The sequence below is a fragment of the Carassius carassius genome, chromosome 22, assembly GCF_963082965.1.
Source record: "Carassius carassius chromosome 22, fCarCar2.1, whole genome shotgun sequence".
In the NCBI taxonomy this organism is placed as follows: Eukaryota; Metazoa; Chordata; class Actinopteri; order Cypriniformes; family Cyprinidae; genus Carassius; species Carassius carassius.
This window is the reverse complement of record NC_081776.1, coordinates 8,328,787-8,356,584: the sequence shown is the minus strand read 5'-3', so window position 1 is coordinate 8,356,584 and position 27,798 is coordinate 8,328,787. Positions and strand designations below refer to the sequence as shown.

General features: G+C 36.9%; 1 protein-coding gene across 1 annotated transcript; it reads left to right on the top strand.

Annotated features, from left to right (window-relative positions):
• Positions 1-27,798, top strand: LOC132098857 (high mobility group protein HMGI-C-like). The gene is made up of 5 exons (XM_059505081.1): positions 1-577; positions 2,522-2,608; positions 7,119-7,169; positions 23,414-23,446; positions 27,138-27,798. The coding sequence occupies exons 1-5, from the start codon at positions 455-457 to the stop codon at positions 27,174-27,176; spliced, it is 333 nt and encodes a 110-aa protein (XP_059361064.1). The 5' UTR covers positions 1-454; the 3' UTR covers positions 27,177-27,798.

Below are 27,798 nucleotides of genomic sequence, written 5' to 3'. Positions count from 1 at the left end.
TAATTCCGCGTGGGCATTTAAAATGCCCCCATTTTTTGACTTGAACCAATCCGCGTAGAACAAAGTCGTTCCCCGCAAATTCTTGAATCCGCAGTAGCGTGGATTTGACAGTAAAGTCTGTCACACTTCCCTCTGCGAATGTCTCGTTCAAATTGCAATCGATCACTGGGCTTATTTTATTACTAAAGCCACCCCCACTTAATTCTACAGAGGAGATTTTTTTCAATCTGTGTGTGTGTGTGTGTGTGTGTGTGTGTCTGTGCCAAATTCTCAACCAAGTGGCCGCACGTGCTTCTCACAATACCGCGCTTTTAATTTAAAATTTGCATCCCCTTCATGTGCGCATTGTTTTTGATAAGCGCGAGACACTGACTGACCGGCGGAGAGCTCGTGCTGCAGGAACAGAAGGTGCGCGAGACTCGGTTTGGATCACACACACACACACACACACACGATGAGTGCGCGCGGTGAGGAAGCCGCCGGCGAAGCTTCAGGATCGCAGCCCGAGCCCGAGCCCGAGCCCGCCCCGCCTGAGCCAAAGAAGAGGGGACCGGGTAGACCCAGGAAGCCGCAACAGGTCAGTGTGTGACTCTTATTTCTTCCACCACCGCCTTTAATATTCTAAATCGGGAATGGACGTGTTTAGACCTACCAGGTTGCTCAATAAACATTCTTACTGTAACTATATTACTCTTAGCTCGCACTTTAGGGCTCATGTTTACATGCACCCCTGCTGCAAAAACAGCTTAAACCAGACTGCGCTAGTTTGCTGGTCTCTCAGACAGGAATTGGGTCATTTTTCAGTTTGACCAACTTGGCGTCCAGCTAAACCTGCTGAAAACCAGCTTAGCCAGGCTGGGAAATCAACTAGACCAGCAAACCAATTTCTGGTATTTCTATATTTGTGAGTGTATTTCTATACTAAGTAAGTTTGGACAGTAAAGGATGGAAAGTATACTTTTATCCTGGTAGAACTACAACTTGGCCATAACTATTATAGCTACTGTGTGTGTGTGTGTGTGTGTGTATGTATGTATGTATATATATATATATATAAATATATATATTCGACATTTTAATTTTTTATTAAATTTTATTTAATTAAACATTTTTATTACAGTTAATAATAACACTTTTTTTTTACTGTTAATTATGTTTTTACCTTGACTACTTGATTTGCACATTCAGTATGATAAATTATTTTTTAACTCTAAATATTCTTATTACTTTAAGAGTTGTGTATAATAAATATAGATAATGAAAATATTACTTTAAAATAGTTTTGATGAATTAAAGTATGGCACACTGAAGGACACTGCTGTCACTGCAAAGTCTGTTCTGTTCAGTCAGTAAAGTGTGTTCTGCTCTACTTTATTCAAGAATTTTCACTAGGCCTGTTTAGACAGAAGTTTTAAGATTGTGATAGCATTTGAAGCTTGCATTTCTCTTGTGGGGAATTCCTGCAGACTGAATGTATAGCTTGTGTGTGTGTTAGGTTTATTGTACGAGTAGGACTTGTTTGTATTTGTACAGAAAGCACTCCTTTCCTAGTAGATAGCATTCCAAATGATATGCTTGCCATCTGTTAATCACAACGGTCTCTAATATGTGATGTGGAAGCATTTTTGTGAATCGCTGGATAAGATTAGCTTAATGCCTTAAATGTTAATGTCTGCGCTACAGTGTGTGTGTGTGTGTGTGTCTGTAACATAATATAGTAGTTGTGTTGTGTATATAAGGGTAATGAGAAGAATATTGTATATTGTCTGTTTTAAATGTACCAGTTGATGTGAGCAGTGGTTATAATAACAACAGGCGTGTAATTAAAATGTAATGTCAGTGGACATTATCTGTTTAGTCATGACCACATCCTTCAAAATTCTTGTTTGAACTTTTGAGTGTTTGTGGTCAGAGGATGTGATTCAGTAAGTAATTCAGTTGTGACTCACTGTAATACGTCGTCTAATTGCAAATAGCCATCAGGATGAGCTGGCAACCCAGTATACTGAATCGTTTGGCTGGTAAAGATGATGCATGGATGTGAAAAATGTTAAATTTCAAAATTTTAAATATGTTATAAGTAAATGTGTGTACACTCAAGGTACACCTCAAATGCATGGATTTCTTTGCATTAGATGGCAGATCATGGCACCTGCACTTGGCTAAGCTACTTTTACAATTACTTTAAAGCAGTTTGCCCCAGTATGATTTTTAGTGGATGAATGAGGTTAGTTCTCCTCATGTTCACATAGCAGAGTAACCACAGGTATAGTTCATCACATTTACTATGATCATGATCCACAAACGTCTGACAACCAGAAAGTGTCCAAATATGTTTGCTGTTATTTTGAGCAATGTATTTATTGTTTTAGAATTTGAAGCCTTGAAACTGGTATGGAAAGTGTGCTTGTGCATTCTTCCAAAATAAATGTCAAATAAATGTCATTTGATTTGCTGATTGAAAGTGTCCCATGGCTTTGTTTCCTGTCCTCATGGCCCAAGTACCTCCTCTTCTCCTCAGGAACCCACAGGAGAGCCTGTCCCCAAACGACCGAGGGGACGCCCCAAAGGAAGCAAGAACAAGGGCCCCTCCAAAGCAGTGCAGAAGGTAAGAACCAGGCAACTTTCTGTTCTATCGTTCTATCTATCGTTCTATTGTTCTACCACCCTATATATCGTTCTATTATTCTATCATTCTATCTATCTATATGTCTACCCTTCTGTCAGTTGTTTTATCCTTCCACCTATTGTTCTATCATTCTATCTATCATGAGATCTATCATCTAACTTCATAAGTAAAGGAATATTAACCTTGGCAGTGTTAACTGGGGAAATGGGTTCTTTCCAGTTTCATGAATCATTCATCAAGAACGTGTCAAGAACATTTAGAAGCATGTGAAGTGTGTCAACATCTGGGGCGTACGTATGCGTGTGTGAATGTTGGGGGCTGCCGCCTTGATCTCTCAATCATACAGGCTGTGTGAACGGACAGCAATGACCTGATGTCCTTTGCTCTGTGTTTCAGCACAGTAATTAACACTAAGCTTCAGTAACTTGGTGAGGGGAATCCTGCTGACCTACACACCTAAAAGTGGCAGTGAATTCTACACACATAAATACTCTCTCCCTTTCTCACCTTAGGCAAATTACCGTGCATACGTGAGAGAACCACAATCATGCATTCACACACACATGCATGAAGTGTATACTTTGCGCAGAGAGGATAGAGCATGTACTGCTGCAAATTGCCAAACAAACTCTGTTTCCATTCCTTTCTAATACCCATGTGAACAGAAATCACATACGATTTACTTGGCATGCATCAGTTTAGCTGAATGTGACTGTCAGCATTTATAATGGCACAATTCTGTTTATGTATTGGGAATGCCTTTAAAGACGAGTTGTCCTGGCAAGAGTATTGTAATGAAGTCATTAACATTTCTGCCTCGCTTGTTGTGTGGTCTAGTCTGAAGGTTTGCAGGAAGTTCCCTCCAACTGTCAGTGCTTTTGGTTTTTACAAGTATTACTATGTGATTCTCGTCTTCGAGCCGACAAAGAGAGCTGAGTTAATAACTCACTGACAGGTTCATGAAGTGTAGCAGTCAATAAATAATGCAATTTCACGCATTACTGATGCTGGTATTGTTAGCTTTTAATTGCACTAAAGAACCCACAGAACTAGTATCATAGGAACAATCCAGGCTAAATCAGGCTAAACAAACCATGATATACCTTGATGGTGATTAACACGCATTTAGCTGTCAACTCCAGACATTTTCCGACACGCTACGATCATTTTAGTCAATGCGTTATGCCTAATGACTACCGCGAATATTTTCCGTTGACTAGACATTGTTCGAACTTGAAACGGGGCACAAGGGGGCTAATTTTACACCCGCCATTTGTAAAAGTGGGTTTGGGAGATGCGAGACTGCCCCTCCCTTTCCATTAATGAGAGATGGCCTTGTCCCCGGTCTCACACGCATGGCAGGATGTCCTGGTGTCGAAGAGGACAGTGAGCACCCAGGCTCGTGTCTGCCGCAGACATGGGACTTGGCTGGACGAGACACGAGACACGCAAACACAGACATGATTAATTGATCAGGGTGTCGGCTTGCAGACCATTAAATCTCCTTATTAAAAATACAAGCTCCCCAACAGAGGTTTGAGGGTATGGAGACACTGATTAGACAGAGAAAGACAGAGATATTGAGAAAGATGCAGATGAGGAGAGACAAGCTTAAAGGGATTGTGTCTTTGAGAATGTGCAAGAATTATAAGCACCGTAATCTAATCTTTACATCAAATTTTTACCCATTTTCAATTCAAAAAATTGGTAGCCGGACTCAGGCTGACAGGCAATATGTAGCTGACTCTGAGTCCTTTCCAAGTGACCGGCTGTGGCGTGAACTATGACGTTCAGGTTTATGTTTCTTCGTCATGCCTATGCAGAATAGTAAAGCGATCCTGGGGTATTCAAAACAAACTGTGTTTGTTGGAGAAGTTGTAATGTGAGCCTTGACAATGCCTGAATACTTAGTAAGGGCAAACAGACCAACCTAAACAGGGCTGAACACATTACACACAGCACAAGAGATGAGGATGCACTGTCGAAGCTGTTGCGGAAGTCTTCCAACAATAAGAATAGGGGTTTAAAGGGATAGTTCACCCAAAAAAGAAAATTCTGTCATCATTTACCTTCATGTCTTTCCAAACCCGTTTTCTTCACTGTCATAGAAAAATGTGTTAAAAGTGTACCTTTAGGAGTACAGCAGCTTGTCACTGGGGCAGTTTCTTTAAAGGCACAACATTTTCTTAGGTCTTGTCTTGTTTGGTTCGATTGAAACAAACTCTGGTTCGTTTCCCCCTTTGGTGCGGATCTTTTTGGCAGGTGTGAATACAGCAATCGCACTCTGGAGCACACCAAACAATCGAACCGAGACCCAGCTGAAGAGGTGTTTACGGGCGATTGCGGAGTTAGCTGACACTTGTGAAAGCCTGCAATTGCTTTTCTATGCGTGCTGTTTTCTGTCCAATGAATGGATGACCTTAGCACACGTGTGGTTTTGTTTACAATTTCTGGTTCAAAGGGCAGTGTGAAAGCGAACCGCACCAAAAAATAAAAAAAATCAACTTTGTATTTGGTCCGGACCAAAGCAAGTGAACAAGTGGACTTTCCTGATGTGAATACACCCTTACTCTGAATGGTGTGTATTAGTACCTTAAAGTGATATGTACCCTTAAGGTACTGCTATGAATATTTTAGAAGTAAATAAGGTACTAAGTTGTCTGACCTATGACAAGCTGTTGCACCCCTAAAGGTACAATTTCTATAAAAGGTGATTCTATTGAAGCATGTAATGAAAGTAAATGTTGGTCTGTTAATCTTCAAAATTACAATGAGAGTGGCCCATTTGACTGTATTACAAGTCTTCCAAAGCCATTGGCAAAATTTGAGTGAGGAATGACCAAAATGTAAGACAATTTACTGAAAATCTTAATGTCTTCACTAGCTGATTCACACATTCTTGAGAGAAGTAGTGTTGTCGGCTTCATGAACAAAATCATTCTGTTGAATCGGATCTTTTCAGGCATTCACTGTTCCAGTTCACAAAACCGGTGTTGTTTTAGTATCATTTATGTACTGTTACAGCATTTTTTTTTAAACATTTTGAATTCAATTTTATGTTTTATTTTTTCATGTTTTCAATTTCAACTTTTAGTTTAAAGTATTAGTAATTTTATGTGCTTTTGTCATTTTTATTTATTTATTATTATTATTATTATTATTAATAATATATCTGTATGGAGTTTTTATTTATTATTATTATTATTTTTTTATTAATATTAGTATTCCAAGTAATATTAGTTTCCAAGGCAACATTTCTAACTTTCATTTTAGTTTATTAAGTTAAATCTTTTTCATTTAACATTTTGATTTTATTTGACATTAGTTTAGTTTTGTTTTGTTGTAATTACCGAAAACACTGAACAAACCAAATATAGGACTCTTTCAAAAACAAACTAATTATGAACTTTTAGTTAATTTTATTAAATACGAAATAAATTATATTTCATGTCAGCGACACATTTATGGATCCACATGTCTTGACTTCGTCATACACCTAAATCTTAAATGTTCCCATGATTCAGGATTTATTTTGGCACCACATTGATAACTAGCTCAGATTAGTGTGTAATGCTTTAGCATGCTGATGATGTTAATAGGTTCGAGACACACACTCTACCAACAATAATTTATATCTCATTTGGTTGGATGTATATTCTGCTGACAAACATGATTCCCCTGACACCTACCCTTCCTGGGACATTCACTGAATTCATAGATGTTTTATGATTTGAGTAAGGTTTCCTGCAGTGCTCTGCATAACAAAAGCCCACAGCCAGAAGAAAACTTTATATCCTATAAATAATGAAGATGCCTCTTGTCTTGTCAAGGCACCACTGTTTAAACCCACATCGCAAAATTCTCCTGCTTCCACCTGTCAAATACTTTCAGTTATGTTTTGAAAATTATTGAATGACACGGAATGTCCTTAGGATATACTTCCCTGCAGTTCTGGCTCAGACAGTGAAGTTAGATAACCGTTAGATCAGAAATCTTGCCCCCTAACAATTACTGATGCAAGAATTGTCTTTCAAACATCTTCAGCAACAAAATGATATGTTTTAAAAAACATGTTAAAGACTTTGTTTTCTGCAAGCTGTTTTATTTTTAGAGTACTTAATTGAACCTAAGTTGGAGCCACTATGAATGAACCCCATAACTGTCTTTCATGGCCCTTATCTGGGTGGTTTTGCTGATAATGGTGCTCTTATTTACACTTGAATGGCATAAAATTCCTCTAGTAAAATATTATGTTGCACAGACCAGGAACCTGAGCAATAGAGACAGTTCATTGTTGGAAGCCCGGATATACCTTACAAACTCTTTCTACATCAAAAGCATTAGAGGAAATGAAGCCCTAGCATTTAACCTTGTCATTTTGTGACTGTATATGAAAACGACTGCTTGTGACAAATTGTGTGCCTAAAACCTTTGTTTAAAGCACTAGATGAAATACCGGCCACTAATTCATGGTTGTTGGCATTTGCAGAAAGCTGAGACCACAGGGGAGAAGAGACCTCGAGGAAGACCCAGGAAATGGGTGAGTTTGTTTACATTAGTCATATATAACTGGACACATCCATTTGCAGAACAATTGCATTTACCTGTGCTTTTCAGTGTTTCTTCATGCTGTGAATACTTTGGAAAACCATGATGTGTTGAATAATGTTTGATTTTTCATTCATGTATTGTTCCATTTTTTTTTCCAATATCATTTATTAAACATTTATATGATAAAAAAATCCAGGTATTATTTTCATAAAATCTTTTAGTATAATGTTCTTAATTATCAGTTTTTATTCTCATATTGATCTGGCCTATATATGCAGTATCCGATTTAACACTATTGTAACACACACACACACACACACACACACACACACACACACACACACACACACACTGATATATACACACATTTACAGTATTCTTAGATTTATACGTAGTGACAAATATAATATTACACAAACATAAAAAAAATTATTAAAACGCCATTGGAGAAAAGCATGATTTTATTTAGTCATTCCTTTAGGGGTAAAATAAAAACCTTTGCCTTTTTTTAATTTGCACAATTGGGAAAAATATTAATTGAATATATATATATTTATTTATTTGTTTATTCAATTAATAATAATCAAATTTTAAATATTTTCTTGTAATTTTTAGAAGTCAGTATTCATAAAGTTATGTACTTGTTTGTCTCTTATTCTGTTGATTTCCAATGTGAAAAAGATGGTGGAAATTGATCAGTTGTCTGCGCTCAGTTTTCTTTCAGTAATTCCTCCGATAACCTGTAGTTTTCAGTGCTTATCAGGTTGACACATTTGATTGATAGCTGGAGGAGTAAAGCTGCAGGCAGTTAAAAGTGCCACCAGAATGACTGTGGGGAGATATGGAGAGAATGAACCCTTTGTGGCATGCCGGCTCTGTGTCCTTATGGATTTTTCTCAGGCAGACAGGAAAAGCCAACCATTCCAGGGCCCCTGGACACACACACACACACACATACACACTCTGACTTGAAAAGTATGTCACATCTGAATTCACTATACGTTTTTAGGAAAGTGACAGCACAGTTTGAGATACTGTGTGCAAATCTTTAAAGTTGGCTATTTTATTATCAGATCCTCAGTGTGATTTCATTACACAGTTCGATATAGTTTCATGGATTTGGTATTAGCACGGGGGGCTGAAATGATTTGTTCAATACAGAAACTAGTACATTTGTATTGGAGGAAAACATGACCCATCTTGACTCTATCATACAGGAATGCGATTTGAGTCACATGTGAGCCAAACTGTTCCAAAACACCGTTTACATCCAGGTCTCGGCTGAGCCCCTATAGCGTACAAGCTAAATTTCAGCTTTTACTTGCCACGTCAAACTGTTTTAGGACAGAAACTTTAAACTTTAATAGACATGCAAAGGGTTAGATGGGTCAGAGAATGAGTGCAGTCTTACAGGAGCATCTCTAGAACGCAAAGACAAAATAGCGTGTTTTTTAACTAATAATTATTTTGTGTGTTTTGGACTTTATGCCACTTTCATTTGCATTAGTGATTAGTAGATAACGAGAGAATGTTGCAAACTGGATTCAAACTTGTGGTGCCTATATAAGCACCATGGCTTACTGTTCAATGCTTTTTTGGTAAATTAATCTCCTTTAAAGCACCAAAACGTGATCATCAGAGAACAATTATAGAAAGGTAACTGTGTACACATACACATATATACACATATATACGTACATAGCAGGGTCAAACTTGATCCAGACGTTCGTGTTTAAATGATTGTGTGAGATTGAGAGTCTGAATGGCTGAACTCTTTGGACTGAGCTGATGAAGTTTACATTTATTGCCCTATTTCCTTTGTACTGATGCCCAAAGGTGCGTTCGGCTGTACTTTCATGATGGCTGCGTGATGCATTTACACACTCCCACGCACACACACACACACACACACACACACACACACACACACACACACACACACACACACACACACACACACACCACACACGCTTGATCCACCCACACATTGATATCAGTTAGACTTCAACAAAAACATAGTGGAGTGATATGCTTTATAGGTGCTGTGTAGACTTTCTATACATTTTCCTCACACAACAACAGTAATAGCAAAGAAAACTGTTTATTTTTCCTAATTTAAAAGATTCTACACATAATGATATTATTAATAGTGTGAAGAAATTGTCAAGACTGACAAATAAACCAAAAATAGCTTTTGCGTGATGGTGTATCTGACGTTATGAAGTACAGAATGACTGCTATATAAGTAGTTTTTCAGAGTTTTTTTAGATTTTTAAAACTGTTTGTCTTCCTGATTGAAGCTAACAAACTAAAACTTTATGGGACAAAGGTTAACTACACTTAAGCTAGTCAGCAAATAAATATTAACAAATACATCAGCTCTTTCAACCATTTTCTTTTGAGAAAGGCATCAACATTAATGGTTTTTATTTTTGCTACAAAATTAAAATCTTGATTTTCATACAGTTCTAAGATTTATTTATAATTTCCTTTATATTTCCTTCATATTTTTATATTTATTTTTTTGTAAAATGTGAAAAGAAAAAATGCTAAAGAAATCTTAATATGAATGCAATTTTTCTGTTGCACAAAGACACATGTTGCCGTTGATATGAATGTTACAAGCTGGTGTGAATCTTGAGTTATATTCATCGGTCTGGTCATACTACAAACATCCTGAATGAGGAGTGGGCATAGTGGTATGACATCCTGTGAATAAGTCCAAGATGAACTTGCGGACAAGTGTGAATGATAATGAGTCAGAGATGGAAAGAAGAGAAAGATAGCGAGTGCTCCGATCGGAACGTTAGGGTGTCCGAAAAAAGAATGAGCCTGCATCTCCAGCTGTGTGCCAAGGCTTTTTTGAGTTCAGCCAATGCAATTTGAGGCAGAAAACCAACATTTTTTGTCTTCCTGTTTCCTTTTTTATGAATGGGCAATAGGAAACATGCTCTTCTGCAGCCCTCCGTCCTCTTGCATGGGTCATTGTGTGTGGATTATGATCTGTTTAGCATGTCACCGATGAATTGACATGGCCGAGAGGCTGGACGGCTGTCTCCACATCTTTAGAATGGACTTGACAAGAGCTTTGCTATTGCTCTTCTGGATAAACAAGTCAGTTTTCCTCATTCAGCTACTGCTCGCCCTCCTGGAACTAATTATAGCATATCCTTTTTGGCTACAAGGGGCGGCTGGAATGTTTTCCTTTGGCCCCCTCACCCAGCTAAATGGTTAATAATGGAAGGTGGCTCTGGCAATAAGAAGAGAAAAAGATGTATTCCACCGAAGACATTTAGGACAGCCACCGAACGCTCATCTGTCTAGGGCATTCATCAGATTTAGTATGAGCCCTGTTGAGATGGATGCATTGAGCATCATGCTTTCAGACAGGAATTCCAGCAGTCAGAGGATGTAGAAAGGGTTGGGATTCTAAAATAACATTTCGCAGGTGGCACAGCTGCAAAAAACTGTGCTCCTCCAGAGTGATAGGTGTTAAAGTTGATCTGATAAAGACCTTGAGTTGTTTAATTTGCTAAAAGGAACATCTATCTAAAAAGGAATTTGTCGTTTTCAGCAATCAGTCATCAGCTGTTAGATTGTGTCCACAAGGAGTATTTCAATTTTATATGTTTTTTTGTTTGGAGGTTATGGTCAGAGCTGGGCAATGTAGTTGAAAAATAATGTATTTTCAGCATTTTGATTATGTATTTGCCTTTTTTTTAATTGGATGAATGTCAGTGTTTGGGTTAAAGTGTCAAGTAATTAAAACAAGTTTAATGTAAGAACAATAACAAAAACCTTTTAGTTAAAAACAATTAAGACATTTTTTTTTCAATAAAAGCACAATTAAATGATATAATATTGGTGACAAAATAACTAAAAATTACAAAAGCACCCAACACAAATTAAAATGACACTGATTGATATATGTTAAAAATGAAACAAAATCATTGTATACATATTGCTAAAAAAGTTTACAATAAACAATCATCATGCATCCTCATGTTGCTGTGACATATGTATTATGACATATATAGGTTGCTTTGATATATATATATATATATATGAAGCAATAATGATGCAGTATTTACAAAACTAAATGACGAATTAAAAAAAAACACATTAAATTATGTTAATATTTACTACCTTGCATAGTTTCTTAATAAATCCAGAATTTTCCATATATATCCCTCAACCTACTTATGCTTTAAAATTATGACCATATGTCAGATGTTTTTTGTGGGTGCAGAATTGCATTCAAACATTTCATTACTCATTTCCGCTCAAGTCCTTTTGTTATTTATAAATCAGGCCAACAGGAAGTCCTTCTATAGGGAGAATTCTGCGGTTCTCCTGCACCAGTTGTAATGTTATCTGCTAGATTTGCTTCAGCAGCAAAAAGACTGATTTATTGCCTCCCTCTTCCTTTTCCGGGTGCTCCTCCTGCACAGGTGCAGAGATGGAACGGGTCCCCTGTGCCAAGCAGACAAGCCGCACTGTGTTGTGGAGGTGGGGGTGTGTTGGAACGGACTATCTCTGTCCTCAGATGGCTAACATTATTCAGTTGTGCACTGCAGTCCCCTTTCATACTGCCAACTGGCCGGTGTCCAGCGTGTTTACGCGTTTTGTTCCTCTGCAAGAGAGACCATGAAGAGAAAGGAGAAGTTCTTGCACTCTCTCTAGACCTGCACTGCGCAAGTCTTAGTGCTCACTTTAGACAACAGCCCTGCTTGTGTGTTACCAAGGCAAGAAGTGGGAATGTCAGCTTAGACAATAGATTTACTTCCTGTGGCGTCTTCACACCACGAGGGATGTCACATGCACTCAAAAGATCTGGCCAAGATGTTGACACTATGATGTCCACTATGAGTTCCTTTGATATGAGGTTGATGACAGAGTCGTGATTTGTATTCGCTCTTCCCTTCCCAGGTGGTTCTCTCCACCAATGTTTGTTGGACCACAACGGCCTCACAAACATCTGAGCAGGTCACTTTCCAGCTTCTAGCTACTGCCAAATTGGAAGGGGGAAAAATCAATTGGAACGCCGTAAACTTTAACGCTCAGACTTTTACTCCCACCTCTAGAAAGTGACGAGCAAAATGAATGAATAAGTGAAGAGGCACAAATGTGCGGAGGACAGGAGATGGTGGGGAGGAAGTCCTCTCTCACACAAGGATCTGATGCTTTTGGCTGGAGGACAGACAGTGTTGTCAGGTGGTGAGGAGTGGAATCAGAGCCGAGGGAGAGTCTGGCAAGGAAGAGGGGAGGCGCGCAGTGTTTCAAGGGGAACAAGGGCTGCGATTGGGAGTCATCCAACAGTCTCGATTTGGTGGGGAGGTTTGGAAAACCCTCAGCCGTTGCCAAAGTGCGAAAAGTGTATTTTTTTCTCTCTCTCTGTTTTTCCCCTTTCTTCCCTTTCTAAATGTGTCCATACGTGAGGCAGGAGGAGGGTATTGTGATGGGAATTTGGTGTCAAACATCAAAACCTTTTTATAGCCTTTGCGAGCCTCCCGGGACAAATATTGAACTCGGCAGTCAGCTGAGGTCCTGTCCTTCTCTGAGTCAGTGGCTTGGCCTACGCTTGGTCTTTCAGCCTGTTTTTATTCCCCATATTCCTTATTCCACACTAAATGAGACTGAAAGAGTAAGATGCTGTCAGCTTTATTTAAACTGGTAAACAAATCAAAATGTTTCAAGAACGCCACAGTGAGACTTTGCTTTTAGACATACGGTGTCTACATGGCCGTCTACATGGGCTACTACCTTTAAATTAAAACTGACCCTATTTACTTTATTAATACAGTACAGGTTCTTGGTTTTATTGTGCATGATTCATCAAGGCATATTATTCAAATTATTTTATCCAAATTTAAGAACTTTTCATTCCGTATGATTCATCTAGACTAGTGTTAATGTAATATTATGTTAAATCTTTTAAGACTTAATGTATTTAATGACAGTTCATGCAATAATTTCTATGATAGTTAAAATAATACTAATAGATGTGAAAAAGACTCAAATAAATGTGACCTGATTCTTCATTCATTAAAAAAGCGGGAGATGTGTAACGCCCACAATTTTCAATCAAGTTTTGCCAAATATTTTTTAACAAACAAAAAGTCGTACTGATAAAAAGTCAGTACGACTTTTTATGAGAAACAAAGTTGCAATAACAAAAAAAACGTTTGTAAACTTTTCATCTTATAAACATGATTTTTATTTATTTATGTGAATTAATTGTCATAATGATGATTTTGTATCTCATAATTTTGACTTCTATGTATGATAGATGAAATCAAGTTTTGTCATAAATTTATAACTTTACATTTTTAACTTGAGTTGGATGTTTTTGTTTCACTTGGAAATTTGTGACATTACAGAAGTATAGAGGGTTGTAAATGTCAAGTCATGTTGGCTTGAGCTGACAATTTTCGAGTTTGCCAGCATAAATAATAAGAAGGTCTTGAGAGGTCTTTAAAAAAAACTTCTTGTTTGTACAGTATGTTCGGAAAAATTACTTTTCATAGTTTTCATTTCATTTGGCAGAACTCTGGTGGTGATGGTGACTAGATTTTTGTAATTATCTGCAAACATTTTATTAGCAATTATTGGAACCCTGGCCAGGAGTTGGGGTCTTGAAGTATGCACTTGCAAAAGCTTCGTTTACATTTTGGCTTGAACCCGTTCCTGTCCCTCACTTGGACAGCTTTGTGAGCTAGATAGGGCATGAGAGAGAGTGGACATCTCTACCTCATTCCCTGCATTCCCTGAGCGCTCTCCCCTCCTCTCATCTCTTTTTTTCTGTCTCTCTCTCCCTCTGTATCTGGGGCCCGAGAAGCTGAATTCCTGCCAATATGGGGGTGTGTTCAGTCTAGGGCTCTACTCACACAGCAGGAGTTTGCTGGGACCACCTCAACGGATTTCCACTGGTGACCCCTTTGACCTATCCCCCTCATCTCTCGCTGCCCTCCCTCCCTTTCCTGTTCTAGCTTCTGGAAGCGCTTTAATCATTTTTCTCTGAGCCAGCGACCATAACAGCTGCCTCGATAGGTGCTCCGGTGATGAGAATGTGAGAGGTGAGAGATTGAAATGGGGGAGATGGAGAAGGGCACAAGTGAAAGCAGTGGGAAAAAAGATAATTACAACAACTAATACGGTTTGCCCATATTAGAGAGATTTAATACTGTAGTGCTTTCTGCTGTTTTATTGATAGATTAATCAAAGTTGATATTGCATTATTTTAGCTTGTATAAATTAGAAGGTAATTGTAACAAAATTATAAATAAGATTGCAAGATAAAAAAGTATAATTTGTGAAATATAAATGCATTACAATATTGCATTATTCCCTAAAAAAGTAACTAAATGCATTACTTTTTATGGAAAGTAATGCACTGTTACTTTTGCGTTAATTTTTCTTATCTGGTCTGGGCTTGGTTGTTTTTTTTTATATATAAAAAAGTACTTTTTTTGGCAAATGTAAAAGCCCTATCTTACCAACAGTGATATGAAAAGAAATAAACGTCTGTACAGTGGAAGGCACAGCTCAAACAAACCTTTCAGTAGTGCTGCCATTCTGGATTGCATGAAGAATAGGATGCATGAGAAGAAAGTTAAAAAACGCTCTTAAGCAAAAATAATGTTGTATGTTTGAATTGGATAATTAAAGGTCATCATCAAATGTACTGGTTATTATAATGGGATTAAATACATAAAGGCTATTTGTGTTATATAACATATTTAATTTGAGGAATACTAAATATATTTTTGTGCAAGAGAGATTAGTAAATGCATGTTATTTGAATAAGTAAAGATATTTTCTTGTAAATTAAAAAGTAATGCATTACTTTACTAGTTAACCTTAAGTAATCTGATTATGTAACTCACATTGCTTGTAATGCATTACTGCTCATAATTATGACATATGAGATATGAGATTAACTGTCAAAATAAAAAAATTTAAAAAACTTTTTATAGACTTTTTATCTCATTGTAACATCACAAGGTCAACTTTTGGTCTCATAAATTAATCTCTTAATGCTATAATTTTGATGTTTTGTCCTAATTATGTTTTATATCATAATTTTATATTTGTCGTAATTGTGACTTAATATGTCATATTGTTGACCTTTCATCTCATAAATTTGAATTAGTATGTATTTTGACTTTTTGTCATAAACATGACTTTTTACCAAAAAAAAAAATCTCCTGGAAATGGGCTTTCATAATTTTAGTTCCTAATTTCATAATATATTTTTGAGAACAGCTATGATGAGAACAGCAAAAGGCAATAATTTGCTATCAGCAGTTAAATTGTCCATAATGGCAGCATCAGTGCTGACATTTTGCTGACGTGTGAATGAATAAATGAAAGTGAGGAAGAGGGGGAGGAAGACATGAACTCTTTGTGTGTGTATGAACACGGAAAGGCATGTGGCATACATTATTGATGGTGGCACCTCTGCGACACGAGTCCTTTATCATGGTATGGCCAGGCGAGGAAGTGGTTCACACAGAGGGCCGCATACATGCATTCTTTCGCCAAAAAAGCATGTGTGTATATATGTGTGTGTATACACACATATGTACACACACATGCTTTTTTGGCATCATTTTACATTGATTAAACATTTTTATTGATATTTTTAAACATTTTATTTATTATTGTTTTGTTTTTATTTATTAATTTGGCAGCTCTACTACAAACTTGTATGCCTTGTGTTTAATACATGTAAATAACAAGTTTATTGACACAAACCTTTTGATTAAAAAACATTATTTCTTTTTTATTGAGTTGGAATGTTTAGTAAAATCAAAACAGACTTTGGCAAACAGGCTGAGAAATACAAATCTATATTTCAGTGTATATAAAGAATCCCATTGGACCGACTGATGTATTGACCCAGTTCCCAATAAAGACCCTACAGAGCCCAAAGAACAGGGAAAAAACCCCTCAAAACTGGAAGGTTTTGTGGAACTGAAGTAAAAAACCCTGAATTACTGTGCCTACCCCCACCACCCCTCTCCCTTCTCTTCCTCTCTCTTTTGAGAAACTCTGGGAACTGATTTCATTTCAAACAGCAGAGGCTCCTAAACAGACCAGATCCAATTTGTCTGTGCTTTTTCCCCTCCAGAACACCCCCCTCCAAAAAAAAAAAAACTCCTAACAAAAGGCTGCTTGTCTTGCCAGGAATTTTCCACATTCCTTGCTCTGGCAGACATTTTTCTTTTCTACAAAGGGCCCTTCGGCAAATTCCCCCTAAATGCAGGGTTTAGCCCAGCTATGATAGGTGGCATTCATAGCACTGTTTGGTTGGGGAGGGTGCTTGATTTGGAGTCCGAGAAGGGACCTGTGAGCGGTGGGGTGGGAAGGGGGGCTCTTGGACCTAGAATCCTTTCAGATTCGGCCGAAACGGTGGAGGGAAGCATTCCAAGGGAGATCACAAAGCCAGTGCTGTGGCCCTGTACCCTGGAGATGTCTAGCTAGTTTAACAGAACATGTGGCCTTTATTCATGGGAGCGGAGGGGGTGCAGTTACTGGGTGGCTCGTCTGTGGGGTATGCCTCTAGTGAGGGAGTCCTTGGATAAGTCTGCCTCATCAAATCAAGCAGAGTTTTTTTTTTATGTTTCCTGTCTTTGTGGAATTCTTGTCAGTAGCCCTAAGGAGACTATGTACAAGTAAGCCCCCCCCCACAAACGCAAAACATATGTTAGCCGTTTAAGTTTAAAGTGAATTTTAGGTGCTTCCATATTTCTAAACTTTCCCTCTGTATTTTACCAGGCAGTCAGGTAAAATGTATACGGCTTATGGGCAGGAAAGAGTCTCCTGGGCTGTACCATGTTAAAGTGTCCCTGTAACAGTATGGATTTGGGCATTCATTGAATCAGACAGAATCTACAAACTTTTTGTGCTTATTTTGTGGGAAAATCTGCCAAATTCTGTGCATTTAAACAGTAAAATGTGTTTTCTAAAGCCGAGACCACTACACTAGGGATTCACTACCATTTAGCCTCCAAAAATACAATACAACACCCAGTACGTTTTTTGGCCAAAATCTGCAATTTTGACAGATCCAATAACATAAAATTTGAGATTTAGAAAAAAATAAATAAAATGATTATATTTTGCTGGAAAATACATTTACAGTCTAAACAGAGTAAAATGCATTAATTTAGTATCATTTATCATCGTTCTATTATTCTTTTATTCCACAAATTGCTTTATTAAAGGGTTAGTTCACCCAAAAATGAAAATTAGCCCATAAATTACTCACCCTCACGTCATCCTATGTGTATAAGATTTCAGATGAATCCAGTTGGAGTTATATAACAAATTGTCTTTGATCTTTCAAGCTGTTTAATGCCACTCAGCGGGTGTTGCAGTGCATCAGTCCAAAATAAGTGAAATAAAAAGCACACATCCTTAATAAAAAATTTCTTTGGGGGGTGAACAAAGGCCTCCTGTAGTGAATCGATGTGTTTTTGTAGGAAAAATAGCCATATTTTAACATAATAATCCCTTTAAAGGAACACTTCACTATATTTGAAAATAGGCTCATTTTCTAACTCCTCTTGAGTTAAACAGTTGAGTTTTACCATTTTCGAATTCATTCAGCCGATCTCTGGGTCCAGGAAAATAGTGGAGTGTTCCTTTAACCCTTTAACGCGTACGATCACAACGGTGTGAACAGTCTTGGGTGGTCCCTGAAGCGTAAGATCACACCGGTGTGATTAGAACTTTCAGTGCGTCACGTCATCAACTGCTAAATTCGATTTCGCGCTTTGGCTTGCGCAGAGCCAGATCGGACGCGCTGAGCGCTTGTCATTATCACAGATATTCAGTGTTTTCAACCATATAATGCTTATTTTAGATTTCAGATATATAAAGTACTAGCAAAACCATACATTTACAGCGCTGATGTCTATGGAAACTGCAATAATGATCCTTACAAATATAATCTGACTACATGTTTTTATTGATATCATATACAGATTGTGTAGGTAACTATAAAGTTTACTTTGCCCTTCTCCAAGTTTACTGGAGACCTACTTCAACGTGCTTCGGAAGGAAAGGATGAATTTGCGTGTTGTAAATCCCAAAGCTCGGATTCAGTGCAAACTAACATGGCAGTGCCCATCACCTGGTATAGATCAACTAACACGGTCGATATAAAAGTGTTTAAAATACCAAATATATTTACTTGCACATATTTCAGAATCGGAATATCAGATATTTTATAATATAGTGGGCATGTTTGTAAATATTTTGAATAAAACAGTAAAAACTAAATAAAAGCGATCCATGTGTCATACAGATCTGCTGTGTTGTGTCACATGACAAGCATAACGCATCGCCATGGAAACAATAAGGCAGTACACTCTAAAATAACGGTCGCCTAAAAAAACTCACGCCGGGAGCTCAGATAGAATATTTTAAATAATGGGTCAAATGTAGCTTGCACCAACAACCAGTTGTTGTTTACAAGAATCAAAGGAAGCAAAATGTCCTTACTTTAGCAAAGGAATACCAGTCTCCTCTTGGCTTATATCGAAATCCTCCGACATTCTTCTTTACAAATCCTCGATTTATACTTTTAATTATTGACTGTTGTTTTGTTTTTTCACTTCTGAGCGGTGCATATATAAAGCCGACATTATACGCCATTCCCCCGGAACTGCTTCCATGTACAAAAGTGAGTTGCAAGCTATATTTAAATGATTATTACATTTTAAATAGAAAACGTTCTTACAAAAACGCATCGATTTGCTACAGGATGACTTTGTTCATCCCCAGGAGCTTTGTGAGGCACTTTTTTGGATGGGCGCTTTTTATTTCACTTCTTTTGGACCGATGCACTGCAACACCCACTGAGTGCCATTAAACAGCTTGAATTATCAATTTTTTATATAACTCCATCTGGATTTGTTCAGAAAGATGAAAGTCATGTACTCCCAGGATGACTTGAGGATAAGTAATTTATGGGCTAATTTTATTTTTTGGGTAAACTAACCCTTTAAACAAGCTATAAACTCAAAATTGGAATAAAAATGGAAGGTCTCCCAATGTGATATCTTCCCTCATGCTAAGACATCAAATCAAAAGGGATTTCAAATATAGATGTCCTCAGTTTTTTGTTGTTCGGACAAACATTCAAAGACCCCAGAGGCAATGAATGAGAAAAAGAGAGACATAAATATCTCCAGTGCAGTTTCTTATAAGAGGAGGGAAGGGTTCCCCACAGTGTAAAGCTTTTAGTAAATGAATCTTGGCGCAAAGAATGGTTTTGGTAAGACTTGCCAGGTCCTAAGAGCAGGAGTCTTCCACTAGCTTGGCTTAACTCTGCCCCGGCACGTTCTGTTCTGGAGCTGCTGAGACATGCAGCTGCGTGCTCTCAGCTTTTGCCCCAAGGTACCTGTGCCAGAGGCTGACTTACAACCATTACATAATCTCTTTGTGTAACTGGTCCAAAGACCTCTTTGCATTCTTGAAGACTGAAGCATCTCCAAAACCATGTCTACCACACATACTTTCCCATTTTCAATATTTTTTAAAGATCGTCCTTGCATTCAAAGCAGGATGAGAGTCCATGGCAGCAAGAAAACATTTCTACAACAATATTAATCACCTTTTGATACAGAATACTCCGACTTTATTTTAAAACCAGGATTTGCTGGAGTATTTAATAAGAAAAGAGTTTGCATGTCATTTTCTCACTAGGCCTCAAGATTTAGACACTATATATGTTAAGGAATCGTGAGTTTTTTGTCCCATAATGGTACGCCCACACAAACTTCTGGAAAAAGCTCAGGCATGTCTCTTCATTTTTGGAGAACACATTGACTAATTGTGTTGTTAAGTTTAGAACAACTTTAAAAGAGGCCACCAGTCCAGACAGGTTTTAATTGGATGTTGAAGATGTTGCTTATCTTATTACTTTAACTCCTTAAGAAAAAGAAATGTTTCGTACTGAAAAGGGAGGAATTGTACTACAAGCAGTCATTAGCAAGATGTAGTACTATCTATTTAAAGAAAAATCTAAAGGTATATTTCAGCCAAAAATTTTAACTATTTCTCATCTTCATGTGGTTTCAAACATGTATGACTGTTTTGAAATATGTAACACAAAATGTGAAAATAGATTTTGTGTGAACAACTCACTTCCTAACAAAAATAGAAGAATGTCACATTCTTTTCTACCTCTTTGCCATTGTTTTTTATTTTGGAGATACTGTTCATCAATGTTATCATTCCTGAACACAGTGGGTGTCTCTGTTTTCCTTGGCATGTGTAACACTGTAGGCTGGAAAATAATTCACAGTAGTACTTGTTTCAAATGTGGTGGGTTGTGGCAAGCAATGAACTCTGAGGCCAGTTGGCAGTGTAGTGTTAAGAACTGGTGAATTACTCTTTTTTTTCTGACACTTCAGTGAGAAAAGGCTTGAGATTCTTTCAAGATACCCTTTTAAGTTGTTTTTAACTTCTCATAAAGGAGCATTTTTTTACACTGGTAGCAATGTGGAGTACACAAATCAACCTGTATATTTATGTAAATGGTTTTAATTAAAGCTATAACCACCAAAGACATTGAGGGGACATGTCGTCCCTCAATATCTAGAATTGTGTGGTCAACTGGAATGGGTTTTTGCAGTAGTTGATTCTTAATCGATTATATTTGGTATGTAGTTATGTCTTTGGTTTTAATTACTATAGGACAATTCTGGTCATTGTCAATCACGCCAACTGCAGCATAGCCTCACATTTTTGTGCTACATGCTGAATGTGACTCACGACTTGAAATAACATTTGAGCAGTTGCTCTGTTCTCCTGTTGGCATACAAATTTAATGGCCTTTACAACCTCTCAGAGTGCAGTTTCTGTTCACTTATAAACACAAGTCTTTACACTGGAAGTTCCCCTACTGAAAAGCAAAGCTGTTAAAATGTACAGTAATGTTGCAGTCCTCCATTTTAACAGCTTTCGTATTTGCTCACAGGGTCTAAGAAACATATATATATAAAAACATATGGTTAATTTAATTTTATTTGTGGGAATTTACACAGACAAGTCTTTGACAGATATTTAACTATGAATAATGTAGGTTAAGGATTCAGTTAGGTGATATAAAAATAAATATTAAATATATTATCAAAAATATATAAAAATGTATTTATATTATATAATTCTATATTATAATACATAGATATAAATTTGTAAAATTAGTATTTTAATTAAAATGTGTATGCAAAATATTTGTTATATATATATATATATATATATATATATATATATATATATATATATATTATTATTATTTTTTTTTTTTAAGATGTTGTTTTATAGCCCAGATATCCTTGAACCCACTAAGCAATTCATGGTTTAAAAAAGATCCATTGGTCACTAGTCACATTTCACATCACGTTTCACAACATTTCACTCAATACACAACAAAAGACAATGTTCTTTCAAGATAATTAGCTTCTCACACTAATTTCCCTTCGGTCACTGAACATGACTTCCTACATTAAAACCAGATCTCATTAACAATGAAGTTAACAGAGCTGTGAGCTGGAAGAGAAAAATTGTCATCTTGTGCATGAACATTGATGAACTAGTTGATTCATGAGAGTTTTTGCTATTACTTCATTGCCTCTTTCATGCATTTCTGTTTATTTCAGCAGACCACAAGTTATCTATAATTTGGATATCTAGAACCTGATGGCTAAATATATCTTCAAATAATTACCCTAAATTTACCACTGATACAAATATTGTCTAACAGCTTTTTGCATTTCATCTGATATATATGTGTCACATATGTGATGGAGTCATACCCTCCCTTTCTACATACATTATATAAAAAAAATGATTACATATTTATTTCGTGGTACCTTACTTTTATGTTACCACATTAAATATAACTATAAAAGTAAAATAACATTTATTTCTATTGCTTCAATTCAAATTCAGACTAGCAGCACTGGAAACAGATTAGACTTATATTTGCTCTCATGGAGAGCAGTTGTCTGGCACAGATTTTTTTGTATTGATTTGTAGTGGAAATACAGATCTGTAGAGAGCTTTTTGAAGATAGGTGAAATCCGTGTTGGGTTTGCCCTGGTTCTTCAGCTTCACCTTATCTTTTTAGGAACATACTGTACATCTTGCTCTTTTAGTACATGTCACATACAGCTCAAGGGTGTCAAAGGATCCCAGGGGTCATTCAGTTTGCAGATGTGATTTGGTGTGTCAGCTACTAATGACTTCAAAGAGCAAGCATTGTTTTGTGAGAGAAAAGGCTGTGGTTTTTCTATTCGTTCTGAGGGGCAGAAGGGCAAGAGGGATCAGGGTTTCTGATCTGCAGGGTGACAAGTTCAGAGCCAACAGGAAAAGAGTTTTTCTATGAGTCTCTGGTTTTTAGATACTGTTTGAATGTGTTTTTGGTACATTTGTGCATGTATTGTATCATTAGTTATGTAACGTACAGTGCAGTTTTGACATTGAGAGTCATCTGTTAGTCGTAAAGTGTACATGGCGTCTTAAATTTAATGTGTTTGTAAATAGGTGCAGTCGGGAAGGTGTTGGAATTATCCTCCTCTTCGTGTCTATTGTCTTCTCCATTGTATATTTTGTTCTGTCCATCCCATTTGGAATGTGTGTGTATCATTTTCCCAATTTCTCTTTATCGCCAGCTGCATTCTTCGCCTGCTTCCATCCGGTGTTGACACTTACTGTGTTACAGCAGCCTGATAACATTCCAGGGAGAGCTGGCACAAAACACCCCAGCTGCTCCCAACCATCCCAAATGGTGTGTGAACTCTATCGGCACTGGCTGGCTTTGGTTCAAAACATTGGACACTCTCAGGGTTTTATTTTTGCCTGGTTCTCACTCAGAGCAGCGGAGGACTCCTTAGCTTTCAAGCTCCGGTCTTAGAAGCACTTCCTGTGGGGTGGCAGCGCTTAGGGTTTATGATGTAATGCGAGTAGGGCACAATCTGGGCAATGTATACTGCACTTTTGCCAATGTAGAGGCGCTACATTTTTTTAAGGGATCAGAGTTTAGGGATTCCGCCTGGATCCGAGTGTCTGAACTTAAATTAGATTTAAAACTACAGTTGAATGTTATGGTTTAAAAATGGTTATATATATATATATATGATACGTTTCATTATATTATTTAATGAGTTTATCTATTGCATTCAGAAAATGATAATTGTTTCTCTTTTTGTCTTTCAGCCACAGCAAGTGGTCCAGGAAAAGCCCGCTCGGGTATGTCAAATGAAATATTTGCACCATATATAATTAATACAGCAGGTGGACATGCACACATATATGATACTTAAAGGCCAGTTGGCTAGAAGGGGGTGGCAGCTTGCGAAAACTGTATGAGGAAGAGGATTTGCCCTTTGGGTTTACGAAGTCCTCATAAAAAGTGAGTGAAAGGGGGGCATAATTCTGGTTTGATGAGAGACCTGCTTGGTTAAGGCTAATGTAAATCCTAATGCGCTATGTGTGGAATCAGAGTCTACTTTGGTTTCATCCCCTCACAGATGGATATGCAATCTGGCAGACAGGATTAGTTTTGAAGAGTTGCCCCTTTATCCTCTCTTGCCAAAATTCCTTCAGCATATTAACAATGGAGTCAACTTTATAGTCTTGTGCACAGTGCTTTTTTAATGTGCTCATGAAGAAAGACAGCAGCCTGCTGCTTATATACTATAATAGACTTTTACAGTGATTTAAATAATCCGATTTTCATTAAATTAATTCAGTTAATTTTTTTTATTGATTAATATATCTACATAAAATATTCATAAATACACATATTTTGTTTTACACAAATTATTTGTTTTAACATTTTGGAATTCAGACTTGGTTTGAAAATGCCATATATATATATATGAACACAAAAAGAAGACATCTTCAAAAATGCTGGTAACTAAATATTTGACAGTAGCCATTGACTTCCATAGTATGGAAAAAATACGTTGGAAGTCCATGGTTACCATCAACTGTTGGGTTACCCACATTCTTCAAAATATCTCAGCAGAAGAAAGATGCTCATACAGGTTTGGAACAATTCAAGGGTGAAACTGAATTTTCAGTTTTGGGTCCCTTTAATGGTGATGTTTGATGTGTGTTGTCTTGATAAAGTGGAAAGACCCTAATAAGAAAAAAACACACAAGGTTGAGATACAATTCCTCACTCTCCCACACAATCTTCACACATTTACTAGGAATCTGCTCACCTCATCTTGTTAGCTGGTGTGGACAAGTCTACGGTGTGAATGCATAACTGAGCCTGATTTGTTGCTATGTGGGAACGCACAGACCCTGATGGCTTTGCACCACCTGGAAGGCCTTGAATATACACTCACACACATACATACATACACAGGTATATATATACGTAGTCTGAGATTGTATCTCTTAACCAGAAGGTAAAACTATCAGCACCATCTTGATTAATTATATGTAATGAAATTCTCTCAGAGAGCAAATGTTATTAGCCATTGCGTCACTATTTTTAAAGAAACTTATATTTAAGTATTTAAGATGTTGTTATTAGTTTAAACTTTTAGTCACTTTTAGCTATTTTGAACTCATCTTTTCCAAAAGCCACCTAAGAAATAATTGCGGTCAGGTATATCTGAGACTAATCTAATTTCTTAAGCCTGATGTATGAAATAATAACCCCAGAAATCTAAATGTTATCCTGCTTTCACAGACAAGGCTTAAGCCTAGGCCCAGACTAAAATGCATGTCTGAGCTTCTTTAACTCAAAGACACTTTCACTGAAATATCTCAAAATATGTCAGCGCCATTGTTTTGTTTCAAGATGCACACCAGTAATTTTTTTTTTTTTCTGAGGCATGCTTATTAAAACTACTTAAATGTACTAATTGAATTATGGCCTAATCCCGGCCCTGTCTTTTCAACCAGGCCTATACGTTTATTGAAACTTTAGACAAAAAAAAAATTCTAAAGAAAAAAGTTTGTGTTTTTTGTTTAGTTTCATATGTGATATATCAGGCTTTTATAGATTTTATCGGAGAACAGGGAGCTCATACTCTAGGAGGAAAAATGCCTAAATTTTATTTAGAGACCCAAACTACAATTTGGTGAAGTTTCTGGTATTTTTAGGGCAAACAAAATTCATTCGGATGGCTTGTAAATCAATGAAATTTTTATAACAGTATGGCAGACTACTTGCGTAAGATGCATGTAAATATAAGGGATTAATTAGATTTTACAGCAAATCCATGACCTGAAGATGGAGAGTGTAGGAATTTTCCTAAAAGGCCATTTACTTGCAGGTGACAGAAGGTATAGAAGACTGTGTACAACAGGTTTTTCAGCAAAGTTGTGATAGTGTTGATATTTGAAAGGCCTTAGAAATCTGCATATCAAATATGATACCGTAATCTTTATAGAGTTGATCATCCAGTTGTTCAGGCAAACTACTAACTAATCCATGTTTGTATGCAGTTTTGCAAAACCCTTCACTGGGGGTAAAATGTACTTGCAATTTTCTGTCAGGTTATTATTCAGCAATTTTGCAGATATTTCTGTTAACACTGAAATACAACGCAATGAAGTGCAAAATTCTAAATACAGGTAAAACACCTGTAAAAAAAAAAATACAGACATTTCCTTTCTATTAATATTAACATTGTGCCCTTTATTTTTTACTACTTACAGTAGTGTTTTTGTTAATATGATTATATTAGCACACTGTTCAATTAGTTTTTCTTAATAGAATTATATTATAATTAGTTGAAGTGCAACTTTTAGTTATGATGCTAATTTCCCTCAACTTCAAAGGGAACAAAAGATCCGCCATAAACCAACAACACAGGCTTTTATTTACTATTGCTGAACCATCTTCTTTCCTCATTGGTGATGGTTAAACCAAACACATGGTGATTTTGGCCAATGAATTCATTTTTAAATTTTCAGGAGGAGAATTCCATTGAAGTTTTAGTGATTTTCGGGGTGCTGTAGCTATTGCTTTAATAGTTCGCCGAATGAAACAGGAAGCGATGATGCGTGTGAGTCTTTTAAACAATTTGATTCCAAAAACATAGAATGTTTAGAAGAAATCTATGCAAAAAAAAATTTGAATTCTGAAAAATGTAGCAGTTGCAGCGCTGAATTAAAACAAACTGCCAGAAGAAATCTGAAATTCCATTTAAGCACACACAAGATTTTTTAACTAAGCTGGTGTTTTCTGGTCTGTTTGACACGATTGGTGGGCAGGGGTGTCTGAATATGAATAAAGTTTTTTTTTAATTTTTTTATGTCCCCTCTCTCCATCTCAATTCTTTCACTCGCCCATGTCACACATGGTAGCGCTTAGCTGGTTCTTCACAGCTGAAGTGTCTGCTGCACTAATGAATGGAGTTTGGCTCATATAATGCAGACAGGCTTTTGCCAAGGCCTTTCCTCTGAATGAGAGCAACACAGCGAAGAGGGTTATAAATTGTGTCAGTTAGCCTCCCCAAATAAAATGAAGCCATGTGGAAAATGAAATCCATTTCATTCTGAAGAGTACCCAAAGCCAAGCATCTCCCCAGCCCCCATTCACTGCCTTCCTCCCTTTTCAATGGTGCTCATCTCAGCAGCAGCTGCGGGATGTTCTCAATGAAAAAAACAAATAGAACAATTGTAACCAAAAAAATTATATATATATATATATATATATATATATATATATATATATATATATATATATATATATATATATATATATATATATATATATATATATATATATATATATATATATATATATATATATATATATATATATATATATATATATATATATATATATATATATTTTGCCCAAATATATGTATATGCTAATAGCTGTGCTATTTATCTCACTGCTGTCTAACGTGTACACATAACTTTCTTTTTTTGGTGACTGATGGGCGGCCACTGTTGTGCTTTGTAGGAAGAAGAAGAGGAGGAGGCGGAGCAAGACGAGGACTAAGCAACCACAGGATTTTACCTCTACCTCATCCAGCTGTCAGCTCTCTCCAAGGGAAAAGACTGCCTTGACCACTTAATATTGACTTCCCACTTTTGTTTTATCATTTTGGTTTGTTTATTTTCCCTTTTCCTCATTGGTTTATTTGAGTTTGGTTTCGTTTTGTGATCAACACACACAACACCTCAGAGCGTAACCTAAAAAAAAAGACGCAAATGCAAACAAACATCTTGCAGATGAAAATTTGAGCCGCCTGGCTGTTTCCACTTCCCACAAAACAGCTGTAAGCACATAGGCGCAGGGGTTAAACATACAGGATGTGCTACAGTGGTTCTTTGCACCACACACAAACACACACACACACACACATTCTTGTTGACTGATTTTTCAGGTAACATTGGCAAAGTAGAAGGTGAAACTGTCTGGGTTTGTCATTCAACATGTGGTGCTCCTTATATCTGGGTGGAGCTTACACAAGACACCCCCCCCCCCCCCCCCCACACACACAGTATCGTACCACCAAAGACCATTTTCCCTTCCCTGTCCACTTCATTTTGATGTTTTGACCAAAATGAAAGTGAGCTTTAAAAGTATTTGCCTTAAAACTGCAAACAGAGCCTTAAAC

Bases quoted from the DNA above. Each gene is read 5' to 3' on its own strand.
- LOC132098857 (XM_059505081.1), top strand. From the start codon at position 455: ATGAGTGCGCGCGGTGAGGAAGCCGCCGGCGAAGCTTCAGGATCGCAG. The intron at 578-2,521 runs GTCAGTGTGTGA...TCTTCTCCTCAG, and splicing joins GACCCAGGAAGCCGCAACAG to GAACCCACAGGAGAGCCTGT. The intron at 2,609-7,118 runs GTAAGAACCAGG...TGGCATTTGCAG, and splicing joins CCTCCAAAGCAGTGCAGAAG to AAAGCTGAGACCACAGGGGA.